Raw genomic sequence first — 12,989 nt, forward strand, 5'->3', positions numbered from 1 at the left:
GGGAGTTATGGTGAAATTTGGGGTGGCTTCAGCCCCCCATAGTCCCCTCTCACCACCGTGGCTGTCTACCCTGAGCCCAACCCCTGCTGGGAAGAGCCTGGCGCAGCCTTGGCTCCAGCTTCCAGCTGCAGCCTGTCTGCTCCATGCAGATCTGTGGGGTACACCCCCCCCAGATAAGCCATGGTTCCCTTCCCTCCCCCCTCCCCTTTCACCACAATGGACTTACCAGCTGCACGCAGCTCTTCAAGCTGCTGGACTGTGCTCCTTGCTGCCTGCGTGCTGCGCTGTGGCTGCACGCGTGCACACACGGGCATTTATTGGTCAAATTAATGACGGCGTTGGGCTTATTTCCGTTACAGCCATTTTTTCTTTATATCGGTGCCGATCTGATATTGGACTGACACATTGCTGCACCTCTGGTGCTAACAGGAATGTTTGACTTATCAGCCGGGACTGTTAATGTTGGTTTGTTTGCTTGGAAATTGCACTGAGGCAGGGTTGGCAACATATGGCTCTAAGGCTGCATCCAACCTGCTAAGTAATGCCATCCTGCCCATGAAGCTAAGTTGGTGACAGCATTTCTTTGGTGTGGGGCAGTGGCGATGATTCTATGGCTGGGTCAAGAGTGTAGTGCTAAGTCGACAGAAGTGACTGAGTTGGAAGTGGCAGCTAAGTTGGAAGCATGGTGTTGGTAAGAGGAGCAGCAACCCATTTTCAGAGCAGTCTGTGCTCATTTGGCCAGTCAGTTTTAAAAGGTTACCAATCACTGCTCTAAAGCCTTGTCTACACAGGGAAGTTTTTGTTGCGTAACCAAAGGGGTAAATTTAAACTAGTATAGCTATTTCAGAGACAGTTTACTAAATTATTTTAATCACTCTGTTTTTTGTTTTTAAGAGGTGACTATGGCCCTTCGGACCTTCCCATCAGCCTGTCTGTTCACTGCCTTGAGCATGATGCCTTTCTCTTCGCTCTCTGCCAGGATCATAAGCTGAGGATGTGGTCTTATAAGGTACATAAACGTGTTCAAGTTCTAATATGATTAATGGCTGGTAACACTCCATCTGGGTGATGCTCTAGCCAGGGTTTGGGTTATAAATATGAGATACAAAGATTAGATGGTTGGTGGAGGATTAATTCTCAGACAGCTGAACTGAACTAGTAGTGTATCAACCCTACCAGTACTGATCAGTTTTTCAAAAAACGCTCAGTGTCAAGACTTAATTCCCCTTGGAAACTGCATGACTTAAAACTATCTTATGAAGAATGCCTTGTGTTCATCATAGAATTTCCTGAGGGGCCATGTCAATTTGTCTATCACAACTACATAGGTGATCCAATAAAAAATACTACCCTAAGAAATTCTTGCCTGTAAAATAAAAGCTTATGGCATTGGGTTTGGAGAGTTTATGCATTGCTTTTCTGTGGCGCATAGGAGCACATGGAGGGGTAAAGAAAGTGCCTCAGCCTTTCAACCCTGATGGTGACTAACAAGGGTGGATAATGTAATTTGTTAACTTCTTGACAAGAAGAGTTGCACTCAAAGCTCATGGTCTGCATCAGTTTGCTCTGAATACCATATTCCAGCTGAGTGATAGAGGAGAATAGTGTTTTATTGCACGTGCTTTTTTCCTGGTCTTTCTAAACCATGTGCTGAATAAGAGGATATGGAGAAGACTGAATGAACTGCTTGAAGAATATTTCAGATACTTGTACTAGCCCTACTTGTCACCTCAATCACTTTCTTCAATATGCCACTGAGTACAGATCTGCGCACACTTGTGGTACAATGCATGGTTCTCCAGAAGAAAGCAGATGAAACCCATTCAAAAAACTTTGCTCCTCTCAGATGCGTTCAAGGAGCATCAAAGATGTAATAAGCATTTGAGGCAGGCTTTCCCAATTTGGGGTGAAGCCAGAATTCCTTGGAGAAGGGCAGTCTAGATGGGAAAAAAGTAGAGGTGTACCAATATATTGGTTGCATATTGGATTGGCACCAATGAAAGGAAAATTAACATTATCAGTTTTCTTTGGCTGGTGTAGCCAATAATGTTCACTGATAAATATTATATGCCTTCTGACCGGGGCCCCTGGATGCCACATGCATGCACAACAACTGCAGCATGCATGTGGCCAGGAATGCAGCTGGGCAGTGTGGAGAGCAGCACCTTGCAGGTAAGTCTGTGGAGGGCAAGGGGTGTGGGGAGGGAAGGGGCATGGTGGGGCAGAATGAGGCACCCACAGTGAGGGAGGGAATGGGGCCAGGGTGGTGAATGGGACCCACGGCAAGGGTGGGGTGTGGGATGGAGCCGTGGGTGGCTTGTCCAGGGGCACGGGGAGAGGTGCAGAGGAGGGGTGGCTCCCCACCACTGTGCGCACCCTGTGGGGGAGGCATGGGGGAGCATATGTCCACCCAGATTTGTGCGTGGGGCAGATGTGGACTGCTCGTTGTGGGCTCAGGGCCCTCTGCTCTGCTGCCTATGCCCCAGAGGCCCCGTGTTGGCTGTATATCCCTGCCTGCCCAGCAACAGTGGGGGCAGCGAGTTGTCTCCTGCTGCTGGGTGGGCAGAAGGTACATGGCCTCTGCGGGGGCCTCCAGAACAAAGGCAGCAGGGCAGAGAGCCCCGACCCCACAGTGAGCAGCCCACATCTGTCTTTGCCCCACCCAGCTGAGCTTCAGGTAAAAGCATTCCAATGCTTAAAAATGGCAATAGCGGTGCTTGAACTAAAGCTTGCCGAATGAGCTTTAGTGCAAGTGCCCCCACCACCGTTTTTAAGCGCTGGGACACTGATACCCTGGATAAGCTGCCCATGGCTCTGTCCTGCTCCCCACCCTGGCTTTGGGTCTCATTCACTGCCCTGACTGGGCAGTGCCCCCAGCCCCTGCCTCACTCCATCCCTCACCGTGGGGGCCTTGATCTGCTCTTGCCCCTTCCCCTCCACAGACTTACCTGGAGGGAGCTGTTCGTGACGCTGCCTGGCTGCCTTCCTGTAAATCGGTTATTGGATCGGTATCAGCCAATATGGCTGGTTTAAATAATTGGCTATTGGTATTGGACAAGAAAATCTTTATCAGTTCACTTTATCAGCGGGGGGAGTGGGGAATCTGCACTGTAGTTGTTGGCAAGGTGTTCTGTGATATTGTTCGCCATCAAAACTCTAACCCTAACTTGCTTTATGCTTCTCATTTGTTTTGGGCAGGACCAAACGTGCCTCATGGTAGCAGATCTGCTGGAGTTCATGCCTGTCAATAAGGATGTGAGGCTTGCTGCTGGAACTGGACACCGGCTACGGTTGGCCTTCTCCCAGTCCCTTGGGCTTTATCTTGGTGTGTACATGCACGCGCCAAAGCGAGGACAGGTATAGAACAACCCAAGACTTCCTTACTTACAGTGCGTGAGGATTTAAGGAAAAAAAGCAGTGATGGCCTTTGTAGAATTAGGGAGTATGTACTTCAAGATTTTAACAAATTCTTGCAGGCCCTTTTGAGTGTCTGAAGTGAGTTGGGTATAGAAATCTGGTCTCTGATGTGGAGACAGTCTTTGGAAAAACACTTTTTTGTCAATATGGTGAAGGGTTTAAAATCACTTCACATGTTCATCAAGAGGGAAGCTTTAGTGGTAATTGTTTAGTGGGTAATTGTTTCCAGCTTTCAAAATCGGACTACATTGTGCATTTGTTGTTAAGATAAGAAGCAAGCCGTACTTCATTCGCTGCATTTTAGTAGAGACTTAAATGTTTGGAGCCAAGCTTTGCTGCAGATGTCTTATACCACATGCTTATAAAATGCCACTGTTGTTCTGTGCATTGGTTTCACATTTTGGTGGCTCCTAGGAAATTAGTGAAAGTTCTTTCTGATTAAAAAAAATGAAAGGAACCTGAGATTCTTAACAAATACAGTGGGAAATGTAAAGCCAGCCTTAAGTGTAAAAGTGCCAAGCTCCCCCCCACTTAATTCCAGACCTCCTGCTGCATTCAGTTTGGTATCTTTATGTGTGTTCATATGTTCTTTTGGAGCTCCCCAGCCTTACTTGGTGAATGGGGAATGAGGTGTAGAGGGTGTGCAGCATAAATTTCAAATACCTTACAAAAATAGAAATAAATAGGCAATGTTATCTGTCCACTTTAAGCAGAGGTTGGTAACCTACAGCCTATGAGAAGAATCCAGAGATGGGTAATGGCTTCAGTGGAGGACAAGAGAGTAGCCATCCTGTAAGGAAAAGTGTCAGCTGGAGCACTAGCTGGGGATTGGCTGCCTCTGGTGTGTGCTGGATCATAAGGGACAATTGGCCCTTAATAAAAAGTTGCAAACCCCTGCTCTGTGAAACTTTAATTATATTAGTCATTTTAAATACATTTTACATGAAGTGAACTTATTTCTGTTGCCACTGTTCTTGAAGTACTCAGAGATGAAGGCAGACTTTGGCCCAATCTGAAGAAGGCACTGTCAGGTCTCATGCTGCTTTCAGCCCCTCCCCTGGTTTACCTGTGTCACCTTACCATTGACAGTTCCCAGGCTGAGTGCATTGTTCTGCCTCATTTAATGTATTGTGGTATTGCTGAAGGGCCCTGCTTTTGGTTCCAGATCCCCCTATGCTCAGTGCTGTACACTGGCTCAGAGGAAATGAACAGTTTCTGCAGGCTCTGCATAAGTTGCACCTAGCTAAGAATTGTGTAAATTGTGTCCCTTTGGTTACCTAGAGTGCCTGCAATTTCAGAATGGAGCAATGCAGATGTCTGTGGCCATGCAGCCTCTGTGGCCCAGGTTGTGTGAAAGAGTTTTTTAATATGGTATGCATTACATGTGTACTTGTTGGTACTTGTAGCCTTCACTCCTAAGATTAAAAAACAAATTATCTTAGCATTGGGAGGGATGCATATGGCATGAGAACCTGAGTAAAGCAGAAAAAAACTTTTCTACCCAATAGCCTCTTTATTTTAGTTAAAGTGAGTTTTTATCAAGATGTGACTGGTCTGTGTGTCTGCAGTTCTGTGTCTTCCAGTTGGTGAGCACGGAGAACAATCGCTATAGTCTTGACCACATATCATCACTATTTGCCTCACAGGTGAGTTTCTGCCAATCTCTCTTTGGAGGCACAGACTTAATAGGGAAAAGAGCAAAAAGAGTATAGGTCTCTAAATGGGGCCTGGACTCAGGAGGAATACTAAGACTTTGTCTATACTTATCTGCCTCTGTTGCAGAAGTTCTTGTGACAGGTGGCAGCTGCTGTGCTACCAGAGTGTGAATATGTTCACACACTTAAGATAGCTGTGAATGACTTCACTTAGCAGTTGCACTGGCAGAATAGCAGCTGATCAAAGGAGCTGTGCAAAGGAGTTGTTACAGCCAACAGAAAGCACAAGCCTGTCCGTGTACTTCATGCTGGCTGCTGGATGGCAATGGAAGCCTGGCTTCACTCAGCAGAGACAGTAATTCTCCCTGTAGACAGCTCAGCCACTGCAGCGGAATCTGGAGTGTTGCTGCACATAATTTTGCTAGCAGTTTGCTCTCCTGCTGACCATATAACACTATCAGATGTTTCTCTGGCATATACACTTGAGCCTATAGCTGTGCTGTTGTGTTTTTGGCATATAATCAAGTTTCTGTGGTGTGTGTGGTTTTTTCCCCCTAGGAGACGCTGGTTGATTTTACCCTAACATCAGCTGAAATCTGGGCCTTGTGGCATGATGAAGAGAATCAGAGCATTGTGAAATACATTAATTTTGAGCAGTGAGTTTCTCTGTTTTATGAAGACTGGTAGTGATTTAATCAGCTGGGACTATAATTGGGAGGATTGTTCTTCTCCAACTTTCTGCTAAAAATTATATTTTAATTTGTTCATTTTCATATTTTCTTAGTTGCCTCTACATGCCCTTGATTGTTCCAGAGTAGTTAATTTGTTACCAGACTTCCTGGCTATGTTAGGGCGCATGCCATCTGATCACTCCTTGTCTTGTAACATTTGGAAATGTTACATTTTTAATTCTGTTTTATGGTAACTAAAGCTGCAATAGCATGTACACAAAAAAAAAAAAGAATTTAAATGGAGATAGGCATAGTAAAAATCTGCCTTGAATAGCTTATTTTTTCCACTGCCTGCTCCTTTTATAATTTTGTAAATATTTATGTGTTCATTTTGGATAAATAACTTAATGTACCAGTAATTAAAGGTATTTGCCTGTCCCGCTTTATGCAGGTAATGAACAAGTTTTGTATTTCTAGTCCTCTTGGACTGACTTAAAGGCCTGGCTAAAATGTATTACTAGTGTTCTGCTTTGCTTTAGACAGACAAATCTATCATTTTGATTGGGTGACATTTCAAAAACCACCACCCACCTGCATTCACTTGTGAATGAAGATCTCAATACAAAAGTACAGCCAGATAACAAAATGCTGCACTTGTTTTAAGATTCTAGAGGTGGCAGGACTCATTTCTGGACTAATCAGATAGCCAAGTAAACAAAAAAAAAAAATAGCACTTAGTCACATTAATTAAAACTGTTCTATCACAGAGGTGAGCAACATAAGCCTGCGGGCCAGATCTGGCCCACCAAGGGATTTTTGTCTGGTCTGCAGCAGATTTGATTCCTGCCTGGCCCAGGAGTGGGGGGCACCATGGCATGTGGTGGTCCTGCCACCCCTGGGCGCACAGTGGAGCTGGGGCAGCATGGTGGCCAGACTTCATTTCTTGGCAGCCCTGGTGGCGGTGATTCCTTTCAGCTGCTGAACCTGACCCTGTTGCCTGGACACCCTGGCCTCTCCACCCTGCACCCGCTGCTGGGGGTGGGACCCGCACAGGCAGGTTGCTTGGCTGGCAGCTGGGATGGGTCTGTGGGTGGGTGGAGAGCAACATCTAGAAGTGAAACAGGTGTGTGGGGCTGGACCTGGGGCAGAGCTCCAGTCCCCTGTTTGCATACTCCTCCACGCATGGATTTCACAGGTAGTGGCTTGCAGGGAGCAGATCACAGCATTGCCCTGGCCCCAGATGCAGCCATCCCATCTGCCCAGCCACATGCTCTGCCTGCATGGCTCCTGTCCGGTCTCCATAGAGGTCCCGGGATTGCGGATAGTGGCAGTGTAGGGCCAGGGTAGAACCCCAGTTCTGCGGGCAGGGATGTGCAGGTAGGGTATAGTGGCTCTGTCCTGGCCCTGTGCTTTCACTGCCCAGTGATCCTGGGGTCTCCATGGAAACCAGCTGGGAGCCAGGCAGCAGGGTGCATGGCCAGGCACAGAGGTGGGATCAGGCCTGGGGCTGAGTAATAATCCACACCCTGTACGACCCTGAACTGGTGCCCGTCATGGGCATGCAGGCAGTAGATCATGGCTCTGTCCCAGCCCTGGCTCTGCACTGTCACTACCCTGTGACCCTGCCTGCTGATTTCTGGCCTCATCTGCCTGTTCTGCTTCCAGACATCACTCTCTGCCCACCCCGGCCCCATTCCACATAGGGAGTTTTGGTGAGCTGTTGAGGGGGATGCTGACCTGGCCTGTGACAGCTCAGCAAAACTCCATGTGGCCCTTGGGCCCCAAATAATTGCTCACCCCCCTGTTTGATCATCTGCTTCAGATGGGACATTAAAATCCTTTTTCACTTGTGAAAATGTGAAGGCTGAATTCTCGGTTGAGTCTTACTTCCAGAAGGCTGCTTGTTTCGGAGGATTATGTTTACATGCCTGCCTGAATTTCTTCCCCCCAACCAGAAATGTTGCAGGCCAGTGGAACCAAGTTTATACGCAGCCCTTACCTGAAGAAGAAGTGACCATTCGAGATGACCAGGACCCAAGGGTGAGTGTAGGCTTTAAAATAGCAGCCAGAAGTACTGTGGCTTCCTTTCTGCACAGAGATGGAAAGACCACTGGGGACGGGTCAGTTTGCACAGAATAACTTTAATGTGTTTATTGTCCTTTATACAAACTGTGCCCTAAAGCAGCGCAGGATTAAGTGAGATGAGTTTTAATAAGTATTCAAGTGATATAGAATGTGCCAAATGGTTGTCAGCCCAAGTGCGGAGTGAAGAGGAAGAGAAATTTAAGCTATAAGCAAGGGAGGATTTTTTTTTTTTTTAAGATGGAAATTGTATCTGAGTGAAATGAATTGGGTGGAGTGATGTTGGAAGGCTGCTCTCAAGACAGGAGTTGCAAAGAAGCAAATTGAGAGAGGCTGGAGCAGATGTAGATATTGAGTCTGATTTGGGAAGGAAGGAGGATCTAGTTAAGTTCTTTAAGGGAGTGGCCCACAAACCTGTAACAAATCTATAATGGTAAACTTCTCAGTTCTGTGCTGACAGTGAGTTGGAACTCAGTATGCAGTGTTTGTATGGTAAGTTATGGTTGTCTCCTGAAAGGGGAAAATAAAGGGAACAAGCTTCACATACCAGAGCAAGTGAGCTGGGAGGAGAGGATTTTAATGAGACTGACAAAGGAATGGGATCTTCCAATGTCCTGTGAAGTAGAGTAGAAGTTAGACTTGGCAGTCCTAAGATGCAGGTCCTCCTTGCATGTGACCTGAACTGCCTGACCAGGGGAGTCATTGGAGCCGCATCCTGTTTAAGGCAGACCCAAAAGCTTGACTATTATTGAGGAACTCGCATTGCTGTTAAATCTCCATTCTTCATTCAGGCTGACAGTTTACAGGAATTAACTCCACAGCTATCTCTGGCTACTTTGTCTAGTTATCCCCCTTTATGAGAGAATAAACCAGCTGTGTCGTGCTGGATTTGAGACAACATAAACTACGTAGATCTGGAGGAAATAATAATAATTGCAGGCGAGGTTTAGAATTTAGGAACTTTGAATAAAAAACTAATTAGAAATTGCCCTCTTTGTGCTGTTGAGTAAATGGTTCTTGAAATTGCTGTCTTGTTTTCTTCTAGGAAACATATTTGGAGTACCTCTTCATGCCTGGTCGGTTCACAAATGCTGCTGTACTTAAAGCTTTGCAGGTTAGTGAGGAATTTTTCACTCTTCCTCTTTTCTAGCCACTTTGTGCCACTCCAGGTACATGAACCAGCCAGCTGAAAATCCTGGAATATAAGGAGCTCTCAACCAACCTGAGCACCACCAATTTGTATGTGATATGATCTCAGCATATACTAATGATTGGCGTATACTAATGATTGCTCTCACTTAAACTAGTGGACTGGGGCCCACACAAATACACCACAGTGTCTTATAAAAGTAAGATTAGATCCCTTCTAAATCATCTTGGACAATTATTTATGTCCATGGCACCTAAAATCTTCAGATGGGTGAGGTTCCACAGCCCCCCCTAGTGCTTAGCTATCCTTAAGTTATGTCTGATATCCCCAGCTAAATCTTGTAGTTATTACAGGAAGACATTGGGATCCCAGACTTGTTTGTTGAAAGGCCCTTGTCCCTCAGGTATTCTTTGGCTAAATTAGAAGTGATCCTAAACTCAGCTTGGTGGTATTTTTCTGTCTGCACCGTGATAGCTTGAAGATGTATCCTGTCAATTCCAGAGAACACTTCAGGGATCAGTGGACAAAACCTACAATTTTTTGATGAAAAACTATAGATTTTCCTTACTATTATTCTTGTTCAATAACTTAACTGTCTTGCTTTCCCATCCAGGGGATGGTCTCTCAGAGACCTATGGGCAGGAACAGGGAACAAAAGTAAGAGTTGAAGTTAGAGGAAACCTTGTGGAAGCCTCTCTGCAGGCACAAATGAGCAATCTGTGACTTCTGTTTTTTAGTGGCCTGCTGGAAACCCTTGCTGGCAATTTCTTATACAGCAGCTTGCCTTCAATGATTGCACATCTGGCCGTTAACATAAGACATCACTTTATTTGTGTTTCTTTCTTCTGGGTTTTCATGTCAGGCTTTGAACTGAGGGGGAAGCATGGGCGACTGGTGCCACCTCAGTCAGGGGGGTACGTGCCCCCACCCCCTGCAGGTGATCCTGCAGTCAAGCAGGTGGGGGGTCCCTGGACAATCCCATGACAGCCGATTGCTGCAGCTGCTTTTGGGAGTGGGTGCAGCTATCTGCCAGCACTTGTGGGGTGGGGGCCCTAGTGTTCCCTCCTTCCCCCACCCATCACTTAAGTGGTGAGCGTGGCCATTAGGGGGTGCATGTGGACCCCCTACACATTGCCACTGTGGGGTGGAGCTTGCGAATATGTTGTGTGTCTTTGTGCGCTGCTGTAAACTTGCAATGCAGATCTGTTTGTCTATTACAGAACTGTCCTGTAATCTGTTTTTCTAGATATTTTCTCGAGGAACTGAGAGAATCTTGGATCTCTCCTGGGATGAACTGAGAAAAGAGGTTACGTTAGCTGTGGAAAACGAGGTGAGGTTTCTGTTAAGCTTTTCATCAAATGTCTGATATTGTAGCAGCTCTAATGTCTTGCATAGAATTAAAAATTTATATCCACAAACCATGGAAACATAGGGCTGGGAAAGACCTTTGGAGGTCATTTAGTCCAACCATCTTTTCAAGGCAGGTTCATCCGTATTCAAACCATCCCGTGTAAATTCTTGTCTTAACCTATTCGTAAAACTACACAATCAGTCTGTTGTACAACTACAAGGCATATTGGCCGAATCACCCTAACCTGTTACAGTAAAAGTAGAGGGACAAGGGTGTTCAGTGTCCTGCTGTGGCTAGGGCTGTTAAAATGCACTCAAGAAGTCTGAGGAAAGAGGGCCATGCCCCCCGCTACAGAGGAAGCAAATTCCCCCACAGTTTATACCAGGAGTGCTTAACCTCTAACCTATGGAGCTGTAACTTTTGGCTCACAATGTTAACCCATGGATTAGAAACTTAGCAATGGGGAGTGGTGGTAGCTCCACATGGCTGGCTCTAGCCTCATCTAGGCCATTGCCTATGCAGTGGGATCAGGGCCATGCCAACATCCCACATGTCCATATTGGGCTGGACTATTCCTCCTGCCACCTGCACACCCAGATCAGGGTTGCTCAATACCCTCCCCCACTATGCATCCAGACTGTGAATAGGATGCTTGGGGGGTGGTGGCGGGGTGCCTTTCTTCTTACCTCCCTGCATCTGGATCAGGGCCACTCTTCCCTACCTCTCATATCTGGATCAGGGCTGCCCTTCCCTGCTGTACCCCACCCTATGCACCCAGACCAGGACAAGTTGCTTCCCTCCTGCATGTCCAGGTTGGGACTACTCTACCCTGCCCCCGGCATACATTTCGGTGTCAAGCTGTGGAACCTGCCCCAGCCAGATCATGCCCATTGTCCAGATCTGGCCTGTGGGAGGACCTGGTACCATCCATCTGATCCCAAACGCGGTGATCAGTTTAACCCTGAGCAGAGGGGCAAAATCCTCTAATTGGGAACCTTGGTTTTTACACACCCTAGCATCCAGTACTTATGAGGAGGGCGAAAACCCCCAGACAGCAACAGGATAGGGCGGGGGGAGGATCCTTCCTAGCTCCATGTGGGAACTAGAAAATTCCAGAAGCATGGGAAAAACCGAACACCCTCAGTTTTATTCTGCATCTTGGGATGGTAAACATAACTCCAGATGTCATAGCCTCTAAACTGATAGCCAGAGTTCCCCTGCATAATCTTATCCCAGCTTCTTTAACCTTTCATAACTAAACCAGTTATAGAGCTCTGCTTCATTCTGCTGTTGCTGAGCAATGCCCTCTCTAATATTCATCTGCTCTTCTTGTTGTCTCTTAAGTCTGTTTCTGACCACAGAACACTCCAGGCATGGCTATTTGTAGATCATCCCGGACCAGGGCTTATTCAACATCCTGCTGTAAACTTCCAGTGGAAGAGATTCTACAGCTTCCCTAGGCAATCTGTTCCACTGTTCTAATGGTCAAGAAGTTTGTCTTGTTATCCTACTTTGCTGTAATTTCAAGCCATTTGTCCATGTCCTGCTCTTCACAGCAAGAGAGAAGCTGTTCTCCCTCTTCTTCATGGTAGCCCTTCAGATACCTGAGGACTGTTATCCTGTCCCCTCTTAAGCACCTTTTCTGTAAGCTGAACATGCCTGATTCTTTCAACCCCTTAGCATATGGTTTGCCTTCCAAGCCCTTTATCATTTTGGTTGCTCTCCTTTGGGCCCTCTCCAATTTCACCATGTCTTTAAGTATGGAGCCCAAAAGTGCACACACGACTGTAGGTGAAGCTTAGCTAGTGCTAAATAGAGAAGCACTATCACCTCTCATGTCTTGCACTTAATGCTTCTGTTGATGCAGTGCAAAACTGCATTTGCCTTCTGTGCAGCAGTGTAATGCTGTGGACTTGTACTGAGTCTGTGATCCACCAAGGCTCCTAGATTCTTCTTTCTAGTGCTGCCATCCTACCAGTTCTTACCCATCTTGTGTTTTTGATTATTCTTCTCATCTTGCATTTCTGAGCATTCAGCTCCATTCTGTTAGCTCTAGCCCAGCTTCCCAATCTATCATGATCCTTTTGACTTGTGCTCCTGTCCTCCAGTATCTACAGTCCTTCCCAGTTTTGTCATCTGGAGACTTCCTCAGGAAGCTCTCTATTCCAACATCCAAATTTTTAATTTAATAACATGTTAAGTAGCACTGGGCCCAAGACAGATCTCTGTGGAACTCCACTTGAAGCCTGCTATTTTGACATGGATCTGTTAATAATTACCCTTTACTTGTGGCTACTGAACCAGTTGTTTATCCACGTTAGAGTTGTTTCATCTTCCTCATGTGTCCCCCATCTGTTTATGATAAGTTTGTGTGGGACTTCTCAAAAGCCTTGTTGAATCCAGTTGCACTATATCCACTGCATTCCCTTCATCCACCCAAGTTATCTTGTTGAAGAAGGAGATCAAGTGTTTTTGGCACAGTTTGTCTTCAGTAAATTGTTGCTGGCTGCTTGTGATCAACCTTTCCTCTTCCAGATGCTTCATAGATTTCATAGACATCAGGGCTGGAAGGGACCTCGGGAGATCATCGAGTCCAGCCCCCTGTCCAAAGGGCAGGAAGACAGCTGGGGTCGTAGGATCCCAGCAAGATAAGCATCCAGTTT

General features: G+C 46.4%; 1 protein-coding gene across 1 annotated transcript in view; it reads left to right on the plus strand.

Moving 5' to 3' along the window:
* Positions 1-12,989, plus strand: part of NUP160 (nucleoporin 160) — a 62,241-nt gene that overhangs the window by 3,561 nt on the left and 45,691 nt on the right. Inside the window, exons 6-12 of the mRNA XM_019547375.1 lie at positions 895-1,009; positions 3,199-3,357; positions 4,986-5,063; positions 5,631-5,728; positions 7,699-7,783; positions 8,871-8,939; positions 10,222-10,305. Coding sequence (XP_019402920.1) covers positions 895-1,009; positions 3,199-3,357; positions 4,986-5,063; positions 5,631-5,728; positions 7,699-7,783; positions 8,871-8,939; positions 10,222-10,305 — 688 coding nt within the window. The remainder of the gene's footprint in view (positions 1-894; positions 1,010-3,198; positions 3,358-4,985; positions 5,064-5,630; positions 5,729-7,698; positions 7,784-8,870; positions 8,940-10,221; positions 10,306-12,989) is intronic.

The sequence above is a fragment of the Crocodylus porosus genome, unplaced genomic scaffold, assembly GCF_001723895.1.
Source record: "Crocodylus porosus isolate Cpor-Errol unplaced genomic scaffold, CroPor_comp1, whole genome shotgun sequence".
Lineage (NCBI taxonomy): Eukaryota > Metazoa > Chordata > Crocodylia > Crocodylidae > Crocodylus > Crocodylus porosus.